General features: G+C 38.0%; 1 protein-coding gene across 3 annotated transcripts; it reads right to left on the reverse strand.

The window, feature by feature from the left end:
- Positions 1 to 1,211: 1,211 nt before the first annotated feature.
- On the reverse strand, positions 1,212 to 20,321 carry fam169ab (family with sequence similarity 169 member Ab). Of its 3 annotated transcripts, none has more exons than XM_057832366.1 (11): positions 20,134 to 20,321; positions 17,843 to 17,979; positions 16,458 to 16,643; positions 16,145 to 16,319; positions 12,965 to 13,114; positions 10,950 to 11,072; positions 10,446 to 10,543; positions 10,309 to 10,339; positions 10,147 to 10,249; positions 9,133 to 9,220; positions 1,212 to 8,975 (listed from the first exon to the last, which is right to left on the reverse strand). In XM_057832366.1, exons 2-11 carry the CDS (start codon positions 17,975 to 17,977, stop codon positions 6,807 to 6,809), a joined length of 3,258 nt encoding a protein of 1,085 aa, XP_057688349.1. In that variant the 5' UTR covers positions 17,978 to 17,979; positions 20,134 to 20,321; the 3' UTR covers positions 1,212 to 6,806. The 3 variants fall into 3 exon arrangements, with proteins under 3 accessions (XP_057688349.1, XP_057688350.1, XP_057688351.1); XM_057832367.1 differs by lacking the exon at positions 20,134 to 20,321 and adding an exon at positions 18,769 to 20,058; XM_057832368.1 differs by lacking the exons at positions 16,145 to 16,319; positions 17,843 to 17,979; positions 20,134 to 20,321 and having other exon boundaries at positions 16,458 to 16,606.
- Between the last annotated feature and the right edge of the window lie 310 nt (positions 20,322 to 20,631).

The raw sequence follows: 20,631 nt of genomic DNA on the forward strand, positions 1-20,631 counted from the left end.
GAGAGATAGGAATACCATTTTTGTTGTGATTTCACTAAATGATACTGTAGCGACTTAACCGTTCCTAACTGCCCAAATGCATGATGGGAAGTTGTGCAACCATGACTGTGAGTGGTGGCTGTCAATGGTATATCTTCCCTGTGTTGTGTTCAATACAGGGTGTTTAGAAAATGATCTCCTGTCATGCTTCCCCACATCATCCACCACCATATTGTTGTGGAAGAGACGACAAAGCTTATACCAATTGATACCGAGGCTCCAATGAATGCCTTTGCCCACTCCACTTTCTCTGCCTCTCAGCTCTCAATACTCATTAAACGGCGCCATTCTAGTCTATTTGCGGCAATGCATGAGTGGGTCGTTCCGCGCATGCGTTAATTGCGTTAAATATTTTAATGTGATTAATTTTTAAAAATTACCGCCCGTTAACGCGATAATTTTGACAGCCCTAAAAAAAAAAACTCAAATGTACAGTGGGGAGAACAAGTATTTGATACAAGTATTTGATCAAATACTTGTTCTCCCCAATGTATATGTACTGTGTAATTTAAGTTTTTAAGCACTGCAAATGTAATTATTAAATCTTAACATTTTAAAATAAAATACTGTAATTTATTTTGTTTAATTGAAAAAAATCCGCGATGGACTGAGGACGCGAAGTTTGAAGCGCAAAGTAGTGAGGGATCACTGTAGATCCAGTGAAACCAATTTTATAACGGCTGCTTCTGCTCATACATTTCAAGTTGTTTCGAAATGGAATTCCTTTGGACAAATATCCACCAATTAATAAGCAATATATAGACATGCCACTAATTTTCAATTATATTTGACAGCTAAGCCAGGCCAATGTTGCACACGAGTTAAAGATTGCTTGATATCCTGTAAACTGACGCAATACATCGAACTTCCAAATTATTAAAAATTTGCATTAAGCTGAAAGGACTGATGATTTATTCAAGAAGACATGCAAATTTGACTTAGGTTGTACTGTTTTTTATTGTGTTAAAATTTATTTCTATTACAAAAACATCTCTTTGCAACCAAAGATTCTCAGCTGTTTACATTTCATACTACATGTCATTCCATAGGTGAACTGAGAGCACATGAGTGGAAAAGGTTACATTGCACTAGGTTACATCGTGATAGCGCTAATGCTTGTACTAAATTATACTGCATAGCTTGTAAAATCATTACACTAATTCACAGTAATATTAGAGTAACTTGCATAAAGTTGAATTTTATTTACATTTTTCATTCACAGCTACAGATATTGGCATAGCCTATTAAGCTTATGTTGATGTCCAGTTGAAGAGAAATTGGATATGCATTGCTAGTGAGATTGAGTCAAATCTTCAAGAATTGTGGAAGGAGCACCGGTGCACGTAATAAACGGGGGGTAGTAAATCCTTATATGGCTTTAGAACTCATAATTCTCACAGAGGTATTATTACTATGTATGGAATTAAAATAGACAAGGTAAAATACTAAATACCTTTTGTTTGTTTTTTCAAATCAAAAACCAACAAAACACTTATCATCTGCAATTGTTATAATCAAGGTTAGTAATATAAATGGAATAATTGGATGTCTAATGTTTATAATGTCTTTTACAAGTAAAACATGTTCATGCCAGATGTACACTCCCCTCTAAAGTATTGGAAAAGTGTAGCTAATTAGTCTATTCTAGTCTAGTCTAAGACAAAAGAGGACAATACAATAAAATGAAAAACTCATCTCCTAAAATTCTACACAAATTCTAATGCTACCCATTTCGAGTTTTCTGATTTTCTTTAAATGTAACCCCATCTAAAAAATAATTTCATTGGCTCTGAACAAATTCAATAAAAGATCAGAGTGCAAAGACTTTACTGAATGTGAAAAGACTTTACTGAATGTGATAGAAGTCAGTGATCAGCCTCTGTTGCCCATTTCAAAGTTTTGATATTGTTTGTGGGTGTTCATTTGGTTTAAGATGGTCTAAACGACTCATTTGACATTTTTTAAAATCTTTGTTTGAACATTACAGCAAAACCATGTTGGAACTGAAACGGGCCTATTTTGGTTTAGTGTGTTCACAAGTACAAGTGGAAACAAATGTGATAACAGTTTAAGTTGTTGTATCGAGTTCATTTTGTCTACACTTATTAAATTTTTTCTTTTATCACAGACAATCGTTATAGGTTTTTATTTACCTGACATGTTACGGCGACTACTTCCACCTTCATTAGAATGTCACTGGTTTTGGTGTGACGAGTCTATCAGCTGATGGATGAGAGCGTGACTCATCTGTCAGATTTGACAGGCGAGTCACGTTCCCTGCTGACCATTCACTCCTCCAGGATGCTGGTCCACCCAGAAAACAAATGCAACTCCTTATAAGAAATTCCATGCTAATCATGCAATAAATTATACATTGCGGAGACAGGGAGGAGCTTTATTCCAAGAAAAAAAAAAAAAAAACACAAGAAGGAGTGTGAGAAGGAGACAGCAACAAGACAAACAACAGCAATAAAAGAACAGGCACAACACGAACACCACAGGTCAAGTCAGCCATCACCGACCACTGCAAAAGGGAAAACCACATTATGGACTGGGCAAAGCCCAGAGTCATCCGCACCGAAGAAAACAAACATCGGCGCTGGATCAGGGAGGCCATTGAAATCCACAAGCGAGGCCCGAGGACCATCAACAAGGACGAGGGGGCGTACATGCTCTCTGCTACCTGTACCAGCATCCCGGAGGACGGAATGGTCAGCAGAGGGCGTGACTCACCTGTCAAATCTCACAGGTGAGTCACGCTATCATCCATCAGCTGATAAAGACACGTCACACCAACACCAGTGACACTCTGATGAAGGCGGAAGTCGCCGCAATATGTCGGGTAAATAAAAACCTAAATGTCTGAGATAAAAGAAAAAAGCAACTAACATTTTAAGTTGATTGGTCAGGTAGTTAGCTGGGGTCCATAAAACTATAATTAAATAACCAATATATACAACACATGGTAAACTGTCCTTAGGTTTTGCAGAATCTCTAACTGTATATTGTGATGGACAATTTACTTTCATGCGTGGACAATTTACTTTCATGTGTAATGAAATTTGGGCAGTGAAAAAACAGATTGAGCAAGAGCTAAGAATTAAATATGCATGAAAAAGCCTTACCCCCACCTTTCCAATAAGTCAGAAGAAAACATGTTTTGGATTGTTCTATCTTGAAGGTTTGAACTCTGTATACAGAGTTTTGCTGAAGTCGTTAATGAATTGTGTTACGTTTCTTTAAGGTTAAGTCTTCAAGCGCAGAGCAGGCTTGAATGTATAGACTACGGCTCCCCAACTAAATTGGCAGGAGGTCAACTAACTCAATGAGCCAAGTAGCCCAGGCCAGGGCGAGAAAATTAAAATCATAAGATCATTAAAAGAAAATGGATAACTGACAAAAAACACACTCTTTCACATACATTTTAACATTGTGGTGTATATAAGTGTTTGACTTGAAAAGTGCAACAGGCAAAAAAAAAAAAAAAGTACCTCAAAAAGCATACATTTTTGGACAAAGATAAGAGAATCTGGTGGACCTTTTTTAAGATGCTCAAAAAACATTTTCTGCCTATGGCTCTGTATACTCAAGAGTATATAAAAGGCTTGTTGTGCTTGCCCAAAATCAACTGCACTTCCAGGGAGCACTCGTGAGCAGCGTGTTGCATGCTCATAACTGTTCTTTTTGTCCACTTAGTTCCCATTTTCTCATTGCTGATCCTGACGAGTAAAATTGTGTCGAAGGTTTTGTGCCTTGTTTTGTATTGCTGCTTGATTTTTGGCCCTTTTAACACTCAGACTAGACTGAATATACTGTAAGACACACTAGCCTTGAAAAACTCGCTGCTGGCAAAGTGAAAGCACAAGCTTCAGTCCACTCATCTCGAAGGATGCAGTTTCAGGCCATGTGTACACGTAGCAGGGTGTTTTGCAAAAAGAACTTTTTCTATGGTTTTGCATATTATCCACACGCGCATTTTGGATTAAAAACGAGGGTTCCTCTAACTCGAGAAACGATACAAAAGTTCAATGAGTACCTTGTTAAGGTGTTGCTGACAGCAAGCAAAAAAGTAATCACGAGACTGTGGTATAAAGCTGGCCAGCCAACTTAGGAACAGTGGATGTGTACAGTGGAGGAGATATGTGAAATGCAGAGAATTACAAGACTACGAATACAAGAAAGACAATTCGAAGACAAATGGAAGAAATGGAAAGACTTTAGAAAGGAAAAATAGGACACCAATTTAAAATGATATTAAAGAACTTTGACATGTGAACAAGATGATTAAGGGGAAATTGAAGGTCAGGCCATGATACTATAAATCAGTGGTATTATTTATGGATTACTATGTATTCATTCTATGTATTCATTTTTTTACTTTTGGGTTGGTGTGCTTTGTTTTGGTTTGGTGTTTGTCATTTCAATACACTGGGTGTAAGGGTGTTTGGTTTTGGAAAATTCAATAAAAAAAGTTAACAAAAAAAAAAAAACCCCGAGAGTTCCTAAAAACTCCGTCCAAAGTGAAGATGTGCGAATTCTGCGTTTGTAGCGCCGTTATATGGACACTGATAACTGAAGATTTAACAGTGGGAACGTCACTATCTGCTACAAACGTTGTTCCTACGTCACGAGACCAATGTTTACATTTGGAGTCAACATGGACACCTTTGCATAATATCAGTGATTTTAAACAACCTGATGTCAAAATTTGACAAATTTTTGTGGATCACATGTATCCATTTTCTTTAAATAGAAATTGAATTATGCCTTTAAAAAAAAAAAAAGATGTTGAAATCATGACCAAAGGCAAAGGAAGTTCATTATAAAATTGTTGTAATTTCAGACGTATGATTCATGGTTATTCCTTAGACTTGTCTGTTATGTTTAAATTTCGACAACAATATACCATGCCACTTATGTTGTATATGTGAAAGTATAATAAATAAATGAAAAAAAAAACTTCGCAGTGGGTTTAGATCTAATTATTAGACAGGTGTTTTTTTCTTTATTTTCAAACTCTGGCATTGCTTCATATTGAGGAACACATGCAGAGGACAAGATTAGGGAAAATTATTTTTCGCGCATTGCTATGAATGTACTTTAAAACAGATTAATGCTGTTGGCTGTGGATGTTTTTTTTCTACAAACTTGGTGGTGTAGACATATTTTTTCCGGGCATACGAGGGCTGGATCCTCGGTTTTAAAAAAAATCCTGCTATGTGTAGACACGGCCTCAGAGTGCACTTTTCCATTTTTAGACCACACCATAATTCAATCGAGTTTCTCATTGCACGTACCATGAAAACAACAGCACAACAGTTGTGACCGCTTGGAGATCTGCCCATCTGGGTTGCCACTCAGGGGACCCCGGGCCAGACATAGCTGACCTTGCAAACGCCTAGTCAAAAAATCTTTCACTAAGAAAATAATATTTCTTCACTAATGAACAAAAATGCTCCAGCCTAGAAGCACTGTCGGCCAGTTGGAGTCCCTGGTATGGAGGTTGAAAAAATATTAACAGTTCTTGGGTCTTGGCTTAACATTTGTCTATACAGTGTTGTTAGGTGCAGACTTGCAAGCTGGAGTGATTTCATGAACAGTTCTTTGGCGTAGGTGACTTTTCTGTGCTAACAAAGGACCCTTTTTCAGATTTTTCCCAGCCTTTATCAGATAGAGACCTCTGAAATCTATCAGGTGTCGTACTGCGGCAACTTGTTTCAGAGTGTGGTAGTAGGAATATAGTAGGAACTCTGCTGCTTCTCAAAGCTATTTTCCTAATGACGGTTGGTTGTACAAAGTTGTTTGATGCAATCGACTCTTCATCTATTGCCCCTTCCTCTTCATTGTCAGATCCTCAATTCTGTGTGTCAGCACCTAAGTTCTACACAGGTTCCATGGTACATTTGTTTCGTTCCTCCTGGATCTTATTGACAGAAGCTTCCTCTTCCGTGTAGCTTTTGGATTCCTCATACATCTTGAGTTCATCTTCCTCCATCTCATCATTCTCAGCGTATTCCATCCTTACTGTTTTTGGCTTCAGGATTTTCTCAGTTTTGTCTACAATTGTTTTTTGTTCACTTTGAAGCATTTGTTTTTCACAGGTGCTGCTGTATCTTTATGACTTTCTGAGGATGTTTGTTTTTCTAATTCTGCTTCTTTGACGATTTTAAATGTTTTCACATTCTGCTTGTTAGCTGCAAAAGTTAGAAGAAGCTGTTACTTCATGTTTCAGGTCTATTAGTCAATGGATTTGGTGTTTTGGTTTCATTCTGAGGCTGGACCTCATTGTCCATGGGAACTATGCTTGTTACTGATCTTTTTATCAGTAGTTTTTTTGCTCATGAGTGATTTTTGATCAATAACGAGTTCCATCTCTGAGATTTGAATATCTTTTTCTCCTTCTGTTTGGTTCCCTTTTTTCTACTCCCAGTCCTGGTCTTCACTTGATATCCCGATTCTGCCTTCTAAAATGTCTTCTCAGTTTGAGTGTTTGCGTGCCCGTTTGCCTCTACGCTGAGTGTTGAGGGAAGTAGACTTTTGTTTTTCTCAGTACTTTTGTTTCTATGTTGTTCTTGTTTCCCTTTGATCCGTCTCTTCTATCACCAAAATAAATGTGTATCCGTTTTCCTGTGTTTCATGCTGTGTTATAATTTTGGCCCGAATTTTCTTTCCACTAAAACACAGTTTCTTCTTATCCCTTTGTTCAGTCACCTTATCCTCATCCTTAACTTTAGCTTTTTTAAGTAGCTCTTGCCTTTGCTCAACCTCTATTTCCTATTGAATAGCTGTATTTTGTCCTTTTTCACCTTCTGACTATGATGCCATCTCCAGGCTCTTTGGGGTTTATGTTGAATGGTGGAAAGAGCCGAACATTTCCTTTTTTTTCTTAGAAGCCTTTCTTCGACTGGATTACCAAGATCTGCCCTCTTTCTCCCAGAGCGTCTCACTTCAAAACTCTGATCAACTGTTTTTGTAACTTTCTCCACCTGTATCTCCTGTACACTGTCTCCTGATGGAACGCTGGCCAGTACAGATTGGGTCTGTTCATTTGTTAATTGGGTCTGTTCAGTTGAAGCTTGTGTTTTCATAGATTCTTGTGTAGGATCTTTCAATGTGCTCCCCTCTTCAGGAATGTTTGCTGCAACTTCTTGTTCAGTTGCCTGATGTTCCTCTTTTTGTGTGTCTTGAAGGTCCTCTTGTTCCATTAGACAATCTTCAGTGACAGTGTTCTCTTTCTTGCCATTTGTTTTTAGATCTATACTTTGTATTTGTAGCTCTACATCTATCTCCTCAGGGCTGCTATCTAGACCACACATCTGCTGTTCATCCTGAATGAATTCGTCGTTTTCTTCAACTTTGCCATCGTGAGCGTACAGAGTTTCCTCTGTACACTCTTCCCGCTCAATGTCTGATTCAGTAACATGTTTCTCTGCTGTGGTTTCCTTGCCCGTCACTTCCTCAAGTTGCCCTCCAATTTTAGGCAACAACTTTTCTTGGACTCCCTGATCCACTACCACTACCGCAATGGTTTTCAGATCCAATATCTCCGAAACCATTTCTTCACTCTGTTCTTGTGCTGCAGTTGGTTCTGTTTCCTGCACTCTTGGGGGGACAGGATTCTCTGCTTGTAATTCATAGTTTGAAGTCACAATCATACTCACTGAATTTGTTTCCATTGTTGTCACCGTTTCTTTGTCGTCCTTTAAGGAAACAGATATCAGTGAAGTTGCAGTGTGTTTATCCTTCTCTGTGTCTTTTGTTAAAACTGCAGCCTCTTCCTCAATCATAATGGAATCATCTTCATTGAAATCTTTTACAGGAAGAAGTTTGTCTTCTTCCTGAGGTTTTTCAGTTTTGCTTGTTCCAACTTTCTTCCTGCCGCTCCTAAGAACTCTTACTTCATCAACTGGCATGACTTCCACTTCATTCACATTTTCCTCATTTTGTTTTTCAGAACTATTATATTTTAGTTTGTAAGTGCCCATTTCTCTAATCATATAAATTGGACTGTCAGGTTCTTCTTGCCCGTTTTTCTCCAATGCTGTTTCAGACTTTTCGGGCAGTGGTTCCTCTTCAATACAAATGGGCACGTCTTTTTCCTTTTTTACTTCTGGTCCAGTTTCTTCAATTAATAATTCAGCAGAAGCCTCCGTAGCTGGTGATTTTTCCACTTCTTTCTCACTGAGTGGATGGTGTGCTGTTTTCACGTCCACTAGTATGACTCTAGCTTCCCGGAGCTTGGGCAGATCAGTGACTCCTTCCTGTGATGCTTCTGTTTCTGCTGGATCAATTAGGTATTCGTCTGTCTTACTGTTTTCCAAACTAACAGTGGATGTATCAAGCTCGTGTGTCAAGTTATCTCTATCGCTCTCCTTATGTTCTGCTTCCACAATTACAGCCTCTGCCATTCCCTTTGTGATTTTATCTTTCTTCCTGTCTTGCAGGTTATCTTCAAGGAAAGGTCTGGCTTCATCTTCACCAGTCCTTGGAGCACCATCTCTCCCCAGTGAACTCAGTTCGTCAGCAGTTCTTTTTCCTTCCTCTTCATGAACAGCCTTGACAGGGTTTACTTGATCATTACTTAGGCCACTCAAAGGCAAAAGGGTGGACCCATCTTGGTCATCATCATCAGATACCTCAGAAAGAAAATCTGCTTTTACCCCAATGTTTTGATCACTGGCTAAATCCATTTCTTCTATAGCTTTTTCTTTTTCCTGGGTCACCTCCTCAGTTCCTTCCATTTCTGACATGTTTTTATTTCCAATGTGAGAATTATCGCAAGCCTGTGTCAGATTCTCTCGGTCTTGACACACCTCTGCAGCGAGTTCCGTTACATCTTCATCTTCTCGTGGAATTAAAATAGTACTTATCTCTGCCACTTCTGCAATGGCAATGTCATTCTTCCCTTTCTCTTCTGCTAGCATGTTAACTATTCCCTAAAACATAAAAACACACAGTTAAGACACGATTGTCGATTAAATGTTAATTTTGACAAAACTACTATAAATATATATATCTATATATATATCTATGTATATATATATATATCTATATGTACTGTATATAGATATCTATCTATCTATCTATACACACCTTAGTCACGGCTTCATCAGAAAAAGATGTTATCTTCCATTCACCCAAAGTATGTTCATGTGGGGTCTGTGCTTCAATATACTGCCGTCTAATAGATACAAGAATATTATTTTATATTTTTTGAACATCAGAATACAGTGATCCTTCGCTACTTCGTGCTTCAAACTTCGCGCCCTCAGTACATCGCAATATTTTTTTTCAATAAAAAAATAAGTAAATGCGGTATTTTATGAGCTGAACCGATCCGATCACTTAGTCTACCACTCTCGCTCCAGCCGCTTTTCTTGGTGAGGCAGTGCACTGGAGTTGCTTATTATAGTTAACGATGATTGACAGAGGGTCAATCTTGCCGGATCTTGCCAGAGACGCTTACTTCAAAGCACCGTATGTGTCAATCATCGTTTAACTTGTTAAACACTTGCTGTGGCAACTCAATGTGTGAAAGTGAGCAGCTTGAGCGGATTTCAGTGGACTCACTCAATAAAGCATTTAATAAAGACAAGCATTTTTCTACCTTATTCTTGTTTATAAATATTTCGGTGGGAGAGTAATATGTTTAAAACATAATTATTACATTTGAAGTGCTTAAATACCATTTATTAAAAAAGATATCTATACATAAGTTTTTTTTTTTATACTTTTGGAAAAGCAAGTGAAAAAACATGTCTTATATGTATCTCTTTCCAATGCTAAAGCTGAACAAATATATTGAACACACACACACACACAAAAAAAAGTAAATTTTTTTTTGGGGGGGGGCGCTACTCTATGGTTTTTCACTTATCGCACCGGGTTCTGGTCCCCATTAACCACGAAAAACGAGGGATCACTGTACAATTATTTCTCATTACTAATTAGACAAATGAATGGAAAAAAATGTAAACTGACAAGGAAAGAAACAAAGCTGCTATAGTACTCTAATGAATGTTTGCTGTGTGTAACACTATGGCAAAAAATTCCATTGAATATATTTTGTCAAAAGGCGTCACAGCAAAAAAAGAAATTTGTGGTTACCTGTCAACTTTTTTAAATGCATTCCTTTGAATCTTGTCAGCTTTCTTTTGGGGCTTTTGAGCGCTGCTTCTACTCTGACTTCCAACAGGCGTTTCCTCAGTATCTGTTCGGATCATTACGTTAATTTACTTAGTTTCCTGTAGAAAATGTTGAAATGCATACCTGCAGTAGCTCCACCCACTAACACTTTATCCTGCAAATTCAAAATCAAAAGGTGTGGAAATAACAATAAAGGTGTTAGAAAGTAATAGCTATCTTTTGGGCTGGACTAAAAACTGAAATACAATGAGGAAACATACCGCAATTTCAATCGTGTACACAATAGACTCAGCTGCTTTTATCTGTGCGGCGATTGTCACTTCCTTCTCTGCCTCTTTTGTGACCTCATATGGAGTCTCTGTACATAACAAACTTGTGGATGCAGCTGTATTATGTAAATAAATCGATATTCATTAATAACATTTTAATATGAGCATTTGAATTTGACACAATATGCAAGTTTTAAAAGAGCTAAGAAAAAGAGTTTTAGAGATGAAGATCTGCATTTCATATTCAAACCACTGTTCGTCTTACGTACATTTTGAATGAAAGAGTTCAAAGAAGGAAATTTGGTCATAACATGGGCAGCACAGTTCTGGTCCATTTGTAGTTCATGTAAATGTTGAGAGGAAGGCCAGAGGGGAGTAACAGTGATCAGGCTATAGGATGTGATCAGATCTTGGATGTGAGGAATGAACAGGTGATGTTGTGTGTAAGGACTGTATAACATATTTGGTATGGTATATGGCTGTATGGCATATTACCTGTCAACGCCATAGTCTGAACCTTACTGGCAATGTTAAACCTCTGGTTTGGTCGTCCTTCTCCCTCGACCTCCCAAAATAAGTCTGCATCTGCTGGGAACTGGTGTAGGTACTTCTCACACACTGCAGACAAAGGGCAATTGACATAGTATTAATATTATTATTACAATCGGTATACTGTAGTAAACATCACAGATGCATTATTTTAAATACAAAAGTAAATCAAGCAATCTTTTCCACTTTTAGGACATTAGAAATTGTAAGCAGAACACTATAATTTTCAAGCATTAAAATCCCCATACCAAAACCACTAATTGTGCAAGTTTTCCCACTTGAAAATATTAGAGAGGCCTGTAATTGTCAACATGGGTAAACCTCAACCATGAGAGACATACTGTGGGGGAAAAAAAACAGAAAATCACATTGTTTGAGTTTTAAAGAATTTATTTGCAAATCATGGTGGAAAATAAGTATTTGGTCAACACAAAAAGTTCATCTCAATACTTTGTTATGTACCCTTTGTTGGCAACAACGGAGGCCAGACTTTTCTGTAACTCTTCACAAGCTTTTCACACACTGTTGCTGGTATTTTGGCCCATTCCTCCATGCAGATCTCGTGTAGAGCAGTGATGTTTTGGGGCTGTTGTTGGGCAACACGGACTTTCAACTCCCTCCACTGATTTTTTTATGGGGTTGAGATCTGGAGACTGGCTAGGCCACTCCAGGACCTTGAAATGCTTCTTACGAAGCCACTCCTTTGTTGGCCTGGCTGTGTGTTTGGGATCATTGTCATGCTGAAAGACCCAGCCACGTCTCATCTTCAATGCCCTTGCTGATGGAAGTAGATTTTCACTCAAAATCTCTCGATACATGGCCCCATTCATTCTTTCCTTTACACAGATCAGTCGTCCTGGTCTCTTTGCAGAAAAACAGCCCCAAAGCATGATGTTTCCACCCCCATGCTTCACAGTGGGTATGGTGTTCTTCTGATGCAATTCAGTATTCTATATCCTCCAAACACAACCTGTGTTTCTACCAAAAAGTTCTATTTTGGTTTCATCTGACCATAACACATTCTCCCAGTCCTCTTCTGGATCATCCAAATGCTCTCAAGTGAATCGCAGACGGGCCTGGATGTGTACTTTCTTCTGCAGGGGGACACGTCTGGCAGTGCAGGATTTGAGTCCCTGGCGGCGCATTGTGTTACTGATAGTAGCGTTTGTTACTGTGGTCCCAGCTCTCTGCACGTCATTCACTAGGTCCTCCTGTGTGGTTCTGGGATTTTTGCTCACCATTCTTGTTATCATTTTGACGCCACGGTGTGAGATCTTGCATGGAGCCCCAGATCGAGGGAGATTATCAGTGGTCTTGTATGTCTTCCATTTTCTAATTGCTCCCACAGTTGATTTCTTTACACCAAGCGTTTTACCTATTGCAGATTGTCTTCCCAGCCTGGTGCAGGTCTACAATTTTGTCTCTGGTGTCCTTCGACAGCTCTTTGGTCTTGGCCATAGTGGAGTTTGGAGTGTGACTGACAGGTGACTGTGACTTGTGGACAGGTGTCTTTTATACCGATAATGAGTGAAAACAGGTGCCATTAATACAGGTAACGAGTGGAGCCTCATTAGACCTCGTTAGAAAAAGTTAGACCTCTTTGACAGCCTGAAATCTTGCTTGTTTGTAGGTGACCAAATACTTATTTTCCACTCTAATTTGGAAATAAATTCTTTAAAAATCAAACAATGTGATTTTCTGTTTTTCCCCCCCACATTCTGTCTCTCATGGTTGAGGTTTACCCATGTTGACAATTACAGGCCTCTCTAATCTTTTCAAGTAGGGTAACTTGCACAATTGGTGGTTGACTAAATACTTATTTGCCCCACTGTAATTGTTGATAACAGTCGCTTTGTCATTTTGTTAATTTTATTCCACTTCTTCTGACATTCATTACACAGTTACTCCTTCGTTTGTGACATAAATCATGTCACATGATTGTACATGGGAAGCATACATACTCTTATACATGGCTTTGGTGAGTGGATATCTCAATCCCAAATAGTCATCTTCAAAACTCAGCACAAAGTCCTTCAGCATGTGAATGCCAAAGCCATTACGACGATGACATTTCCTCACAAATATAGATTCCATCACAGGAAGTTGATATCCTGTTGGAAGAATAATTATATAAAGTGCCTACAAGGGAAACAAATGTACACAACCATAAATAAGGATATATATATGGTGGAAAACACTCAGGTGACTTCAAGTTCCTCTCTGTGACCCCCAATTTGGCCAGATTTCAAAATTGTCCGATATGCATGTGTGAAAAGCTTAAAATCTTAATTTTCTAAGGGAAGAAAAATTTTGAACAGGACGGCATTTAAAAAAAAAAAAATTAAACAACGAAACCCTAACTGGAGGTGAGAGCATGAGAGAGCATAATTAAAGAAGCCATGATTTTAACGAAATATCGCGTACACACCTTGCTTTGATCCAAAAAAACCCATGTAGCATGTATCACTGAGTCTCAAGACACATGTGAATGGGCACAGCTGTTATTTAGGGGGATTTTATGAAACATGGTAATCTAACAAGGGTCGCAATGCAGAAATCGCAGACATCAAGGAGTGGTCGAGATGTTCTTTTTCATATATTTACCCTTTTAAATGTTTTCTCCCAATTTTTCTTTGTTTGGATCGAAATTCTATCATCTAACATATCGGGGAAAATGCGACAGTTACAAAAAAATTACAAATTAGCGATAGTTATGAGGTAGTTATCCGTGATTTATTTACAGACACCATTTTTTTCATTGTGACGTAATTTTGCATGTGAGTGAATATTTTTTTTTAGTTTTTTTTTTTTTTTTTTTTAAACTAAATATTAGAACTCAATTAATGATTCTAAGCTAAAAATGACATTTTCAATTATAAATATAATTACTTACCTTCTTTTTATGGCTGGGTTAAAATAAAAGCGGTTGCGCGACGTCTGTAAACGCAGGTTTCCATGGTAAAACAAATTAAAAGTAGTTCGGGGGCTTAATGCGCCATTAATCTGCTATGGCAGCATATAGACATATTGTTCTATCAAACACAACAGTTCTTTTGGCTTAAAATACATCCGTTTATTTTAAAGAGGGTTGCAAGAGCAGAAACTACTTTTTCCGTCTTGTTTTGTGTTTTCCGCCATACACACAGTATAGGCCAAAAGTTTGGACACACCTCATTAAATGCAACACAAATGAATGTCCCAAACCCACTGATAAAACAGTAAATTCCACTAATTACCTATGAAGTCAAAAAACATTTTAGGTCACTCCCTCTTGAAGCTCATCAAAAACATGAAAAGAGTGTGCAAAAAAAAGTCATCAGCGCACTGGCTACTTTGAAGACACTTGAATATTATACATGTTTTTAGTAATTTCACCTTTTTTTTTTTTTTTTTGCTAAGTACATAATTCCACACATGTCCATTCATAGTTTAATTACCTTCAGAGAGAATTTACAATGTAAATAGTCATGAAAATAAAGAAAATGCATGAAGGAGAAGATGTGTTCAAACTTTTTGTCTGTACTGTATATGCAGTATATTAGCGAGACACACACACACACACACACACACACACACACACACACACACACACACACACACACACACACACACACACACACACACACACACACAGATATAGTAGTATGTATATATATATAAGTATCTGAACCCTTCGGAATTTCTCACATTTTTGCATAAAATCACCATCAAATGTGATTGGATCTTTGTCAAAATCACACCGATGAAAAAAACAGTGTCTGCTTTAACTTAAACCACCCAAACATTTAGGTTTTCATATTTAATGAGGATAGTATGCAAACAATGACAGAAGGGGGGAAAATAAGTGAACCATCACATTTAATATTTTGTGACCCCCCCCCTATTTTGTGACCCCCCCCCCCCCCTTGGGAGGAATAACTTCAACCAGACGCTTCCTGTAGCTGCAGATCAGTCTGGCACATCGAAAAGGATTAATCTTGGCCTATTCTTCTCTACAAAACTGCTGTAGTTCAGTCAGATTCCTTAGATTTCTGGCATGAATCACTGTCTTTAGGTCATGCCACAGCATCTCAATGGGGTTCAAGTCTGGACTTTGACTTGGCCACTCCAGAACGTATATTTTGTTCTTCTGAAACCATTCTGAAGTTGATTTACTTCTGTGTTTTGCATCATTGTCTTGTTGCAGCATTCATCCTCTTTTTAGCTTCAACTGTCTGACAGTCGGCCTCAGGTTTTCCTGCAAAACATCCTGATAAACTTTAGAATTCATTCTTCTTTTCATGATTGCAAGTTGTCCAGGCCTGAGGCAGCAAAACAGCCCCAAATCGTGATGCTCCCGCCACAGAGCTTCACGGTGGGGATGAGGTGTTGATGTTTGTGAGCTGTTCCATTTTTCCTCCACACATGACGTGGTGTTCTACTCCCAAAACAACTCAACTTTGGTTTCATCATTCCGCAAAATATTTTGCCAAAACGTCTGTGGAGTGTCCAAGTGCCTTTTTGCTAACATTAAACGAGCAAAAATGTTTTTTTTAAGATAGCAGTGGCTTCCTTCGTGGAGTGCTCCCATGAACACCATTCTTGTCCATAGTTTTACATATAGTTCATGTGTGCACATTAGTATTGGACTGTCCCAGATATTTCTGTAAGTCTTTAGCAGACACGAGGGTTCTTTTTTACCTCTCTGAGTATTCTGCTCAGAACTCTTGGCGTCATCTTTGGTGGACGGCCACTCCTTGGGAGAGAAGCAACAGTGCCAAACTCTCTCCATTTGTAAACAACTTCTCTGACTGTCGATTGATGAACATCCAGACTTTTAGAGATGGTTTTGTATCCTTTCCCAGCTTTATACAAATCAACAATCCTTGATCGCAGTTCTTTAGACAGTATTTTCACCAGTGTGATTTTGACAAAGATTAGATTACATTTGATAGTGATTTTCATGTAATTTGAGAAATTCAAAAAGGTTCAGATACTTTTTCATACCACTGTATATACATTTTTGTTTAGACACGTATGACAGTAAAAGTTCTCCGTTACTTTCTAGGACTACTTTACTTAGGACTACTACTACTTCTACTTCAGCATCCAAAACAGATTGCAATAGTGGTTCCATATTCCACATCCATAATGAAGGTCACCTGAGTGTTTAACTGAGTAGAAGCCAACAGCCTCCCCATTGTGCCAGCAAATCTTTGCATAATCCTCCTCCCCATGGCAGAGGAATGGAAATTCATCTTCTGAATTGATCTCCCTTACTCTATAGATCAACCGATTCAGAACATATAACACAATTCTTTCGCCAACTGTCTCCACCTGGGGGTAAAACACACCATAAAATAGCAGCTATATCGGTTCATTTACAAAACTGGACGAAAGTTGGACATCCAATAGAAGAGTTTGTCAGCTATGAGTAATTGTTAACAACATGACGTTTTGCAAAAGTCCTTTTACCGTCAAAGTCCCATCTCGAGCATGATCAGAGGTTTTGAGAATATCGTCTGCAGTCCACCACTTGCCCAAAAGGTAAAGAGCAATGGCATTGAGTGGGTTGGAAGGAGAAAAGAGGGCCAGTGTCCTATCTTTGTCACTGGAAACATACAGAGGAACATAGCCTACCCCGGAAATGGCTACACTGACCTAAAGACGAAGAGGACAGCACAAAAATGAGTATGTTAATATGAGTTAATATGAATTAACTCGGGTAATTCAATGAGAAAAAAAGCTTCGAATCAAATATTGCTGTTTCGAGGATTCGTTTAATTAGAGTGGTGTTGTAATAGTTTACTTTGAAAGTGTTTGCATTTAGCTTCATTGATTTGGTGAGATACACTGCCCTCTAGGGGCTGCAGTGAATATGACATAACTCCTTTAATCCAGCTGCTCCCTGTTAAGACCAACATAAGTTTTTGTTGAGCAAACGTGTTATTTTTTCATATCATTTAATGTAATTTAGTTTAATTTCTAATTTAGTGTATAAGTATATTTAGCTGTTTTTTTTTTGTTTGTTTTTTTGAGGGAATATGTGTTTGAACTATTTGTTGAGAGCGTTGTAAAAAAAGTTAGCATTTTATAGCATTTAAGCAGGCGGACCTTTGCTACGCAAGTTAGCCAAATTTTCTGCTGTTGTACTTAGATCCTCTTTTATTTCTCTTTTACCGTTCGAGGCAAAAGCCAGGTATTCTAATTTACTTGAGAATGAAAGCGCAATCCTGCATAGTTTGAAAAAACATGCTGGAATTTTATGTTGTATTCGCATTTAAAGCTCTTTTAAAAGTGCAATCTAAGAATGCCTTTGTTTTACAGCTCCTAAAATGTATTCAGCAACGCATTAAACGTTCCTAATCCGATTACTCGATGATTCGAACTAACTAGTTGATTAATCGATTATTAAAAATCGATTATTAAAATAATCGATAGCTGCAGCCCTAGTTAAGACTACATTATGAATATATTTACATGAAGTTCTCCTCACATTTCAGATTACGTTCCAGTTTCGCATGTAAAACGGGCAGAAGATCGGTTACTAAAAGGCAGCGTTATCTGCTCGTCTGCATTACCATGACCTGGATGAAAATTTATACACAACACAAGCATATTTCATAAACTATCATTTCAATTTACATTCATGACCGCCCTCTAACAATATTTATTAATTTCACCAGTTAGCAGAGGGGTAGTTCTGCAATGTGGAATTCATGAAACCCAACTGAATTTGAAACTGATATCCTCTGTGAGAATGAACAAAATGTAACTTTTAACTTGGCATTTCTTTTCAAATAGCGGATGCACTGATAAAACAGAAATCTAAGCTTCCCCTGAGTGATAGGTTGTGTAACCTTGGTGGAGTCCGAAAGGGTTATTTCTTCAACAGAATCTGTGTTGCTGTAAAGGAGATTGTGCATGTAGTTTCTAGCTGATGCTTCAAGCCGAGCCTGGCTGACATCAGCCAGGAAATCAACAGGGAACTTCATACCTAGAATACATAAACACATCCGGTTTAATAGTTGGCACTTTAATAATTTTATGTACTCAATACAAGTGTTATATGAGGAAAACTTGCAATATGCATGACTTTCTTTGCTGCCTTTCACAGGTGTATGTGTTCTGTTATATGCAAAGACACAAAATGTCTGAGTGCAGTTGCATGCATTTGACCAGTGAAAGCTGGCCCCCACACAACCCCCGAGGGCAGGGCGCTGTTAATACAACTCATCTGTAACGTAACTTGCCAGGCATGGAATGTTCTTTACAGCAGGTTTGTGGAGGCTTTGTAACCCATTGAGGACTAAATTCACATTAATAAAATATACATAAAAAACATGCCTAACTTCATGGCCAAAATCTTAAAAGTTAAACATATATAAAGTGGAAATGACAACATAAAAGATTAAATGGAGTAGAACAAATAAATGAGCACTGAGAGCTGAGCAAGGAATAAAAATAGGTTTTAAGACGAGTTTCTAAAATGGACAGTGAGGGGGCTTGTCTAAAAGGAAGACTATTCCACAAGTTTTTGACCACAGACCCAAAAAAAAAAGCTCTATCCCCTTGGAATTTCCGCTTGAACCTCGGTACCTCAAGGATCAGCTGGTCGGCCGACCTCAGGCTCTAAGCAGGTGTATGCGGATAGAAATGCTCAGAGGTACAGTGCTAGGCCATTTAAAGATTTAAAAACACAACAAAAAATACAGCTACAAATGTAAATTTCTAAATAAGCAGAGACCGAGCTACCCCATTTAATATGAAAAGTTGATTTGCATACCAGAAGGCTAGATTGCGGTTGATATTTTTGGGCACCCCTTTGTGTCAACATAACAAAAAGTTTGCTATGATTAATCCGATCAAAGGCTTTCAATGAGTCAATAAAGCACAAAAACATTGTTGAGTTTAGGCTTTGATACTTAAGTAATGGTTCCTTTAACGCAAATATGCACGTCTCCTTTTCCATGTTTCCTTTTAAACCTGAACTAATTGTCACTAGTGGAAATAAATATTGCTATTCTATTCTGTATGGTTGTATCCAGAGCACACTTATGGCAAAGATGGCAGAGCAACAAAAAAGACAAAAAATTTTGTCCGAGCCGAGGAGACAAAAAAAAAAAGGAAAAGGGGAGGCTACCAGGATAAAAAGACACTCAAGAACAATCATTGGCCCTGCTTTCATTCACTGGTGTGACGATGCCCAAAAGGGGTTTGGGGGGGAGGGATTAAGTTGGAGGGAAGGTGGGGATATACAGTACAAAATCAAACGTTTCTTATTATCAACATCGTCATATGCTATTGTTTAGCCACTCCTGGATTCATTACCTCATTACTATTCACAAAGCCGCTGGAAACAGAAATGTCATTCATTCCATCTGCAGGCGACCGGGAGACCATGACTTTACGACACTTCGCCCTGGTCCTCGTGGGAAACGCAGTCTTCCTTAAGGCAAAAAACTACGACTTTTGTCCACTTGGGTCGCTAAAATCGACCAAAACTGAAAAGTTACCTAGTGTTGCTTTAAATGCTCAGCTGTAATACTATCAACACCACAAACCTTGTTTTCTAGATCAATAATGGCTTTATGGATTTCATCTGGTGTTATCACTGAAATCTCACTGAGATCAACATTATTGGGTAGGAATATATCACTCTAAAAACAGTTAAACAGTTTGTAGTTGTGCTTTCTCCATAATTCCGCAACGTTATAAGAGCCATATACTCCTTTGATATTAAATAACAAGGGAGCTTTACAATTATTCTATACTTTCACCTCCTTCCAAAAGTCAAAGTAAAAAATCTTATGTATACAAGGCTGTCATGCTTACTTGACAGTCAACAGCCTACTGAGTCCAACCAAACTAGCAACTACTGCGTGCCTGTTTGGAACACTTTGTTCCATACAGTGTGGAAAGTAATTGAAATGATTGTTGTTGTTTGTAACGTCCAAAAAGAACGGTACAGTACAGTACAATACAATACAATACAGTCCAGTCAGCCCAGTACAGTGTGTATTGAATTCCGTCTATTTTCACACTGAACCTGTCCCCCCCACGCTGTCCCGTGCAACACTGTCCCGTGCAACACAGCCTGACATCAGACACTCACACATATGCGTTCGACAGTACATAAACATTAACCTACCGTCGATTTGTCCAAAATCTCACACAATCCTAACTATTTAACAGATTTAAAGGATGAAAGTCTACAACTGCTGCGCGAGCTGATGATAGAACAATGTGCGCATGCCCTGCTCAAGTCACCGGAATCCTTTGGTGCTCTTATGTAACTCAAGTTTAATCTCCTCTCTTTAATACAACGGAGTATTAGGGCCAAACATACAAAGAAAAAATGGGCCAGCGAGAATAAAGTAATAATTTTACAAGATTAACCCTTTCAGAGACAACTATTCAAGTTAATTCTTAAAACCTTTAACCCTTTACAAGCCGAGTGGGAAAAAAAACTTCAATATAAGCAATTTTTATTACATTGATACATATTATATATATATATATAAATAAAACGTTTAATTAAAAAACATTAATCATTAGGTTTTTTTTTGTTGGTTTTTTTTTTTTACATTCTTTTGAATTAAAAAAAAAAAAAATCATAAATTAATACAACGTTAATAAAAATAAAATT

The sequence above is a fragment of the Corythoichthys intestinalis genome, chromosome 3 (assembly GCF_030265065.1).
Source record: "Corythoichthys intestinalis isolate RoL2023-P3 chromosome 3, ASM3026506v1, whole genome shotgun sequence".
NCBI lineage: Eukaryota > Metazoa > Chordata > Actinopteri > Syngnathiformes > Syngnathidae > Corythoichthys > Corythoichthys intestinalis.

Excerpts from the sequence above, each read along its gene's own strand:
- fam169ab (XM_057832366.1), bottom strand. The coding sequence starts at position 17,977 with ATGAAGTTCCCTGTTGATTTCCTGGCTGATGTCAGCCAGGCTCGGCTT. Across the intron at positions 10,340-10,445 it reads TGTACACGATTGAAATTGCG|GATAAAGTGTTAGTGGGTGG; the intron begins GTATGTTTCCTC and ends TTGAATTTGCAG. Across the intron at positions 10,250-10,308 it reads AGTGGGTGGAGCTACTGCAG|ATACTGAGGAAACGCCTGTT; the intron begins GTATGCATTTCA and ends TGATCCGAACAG.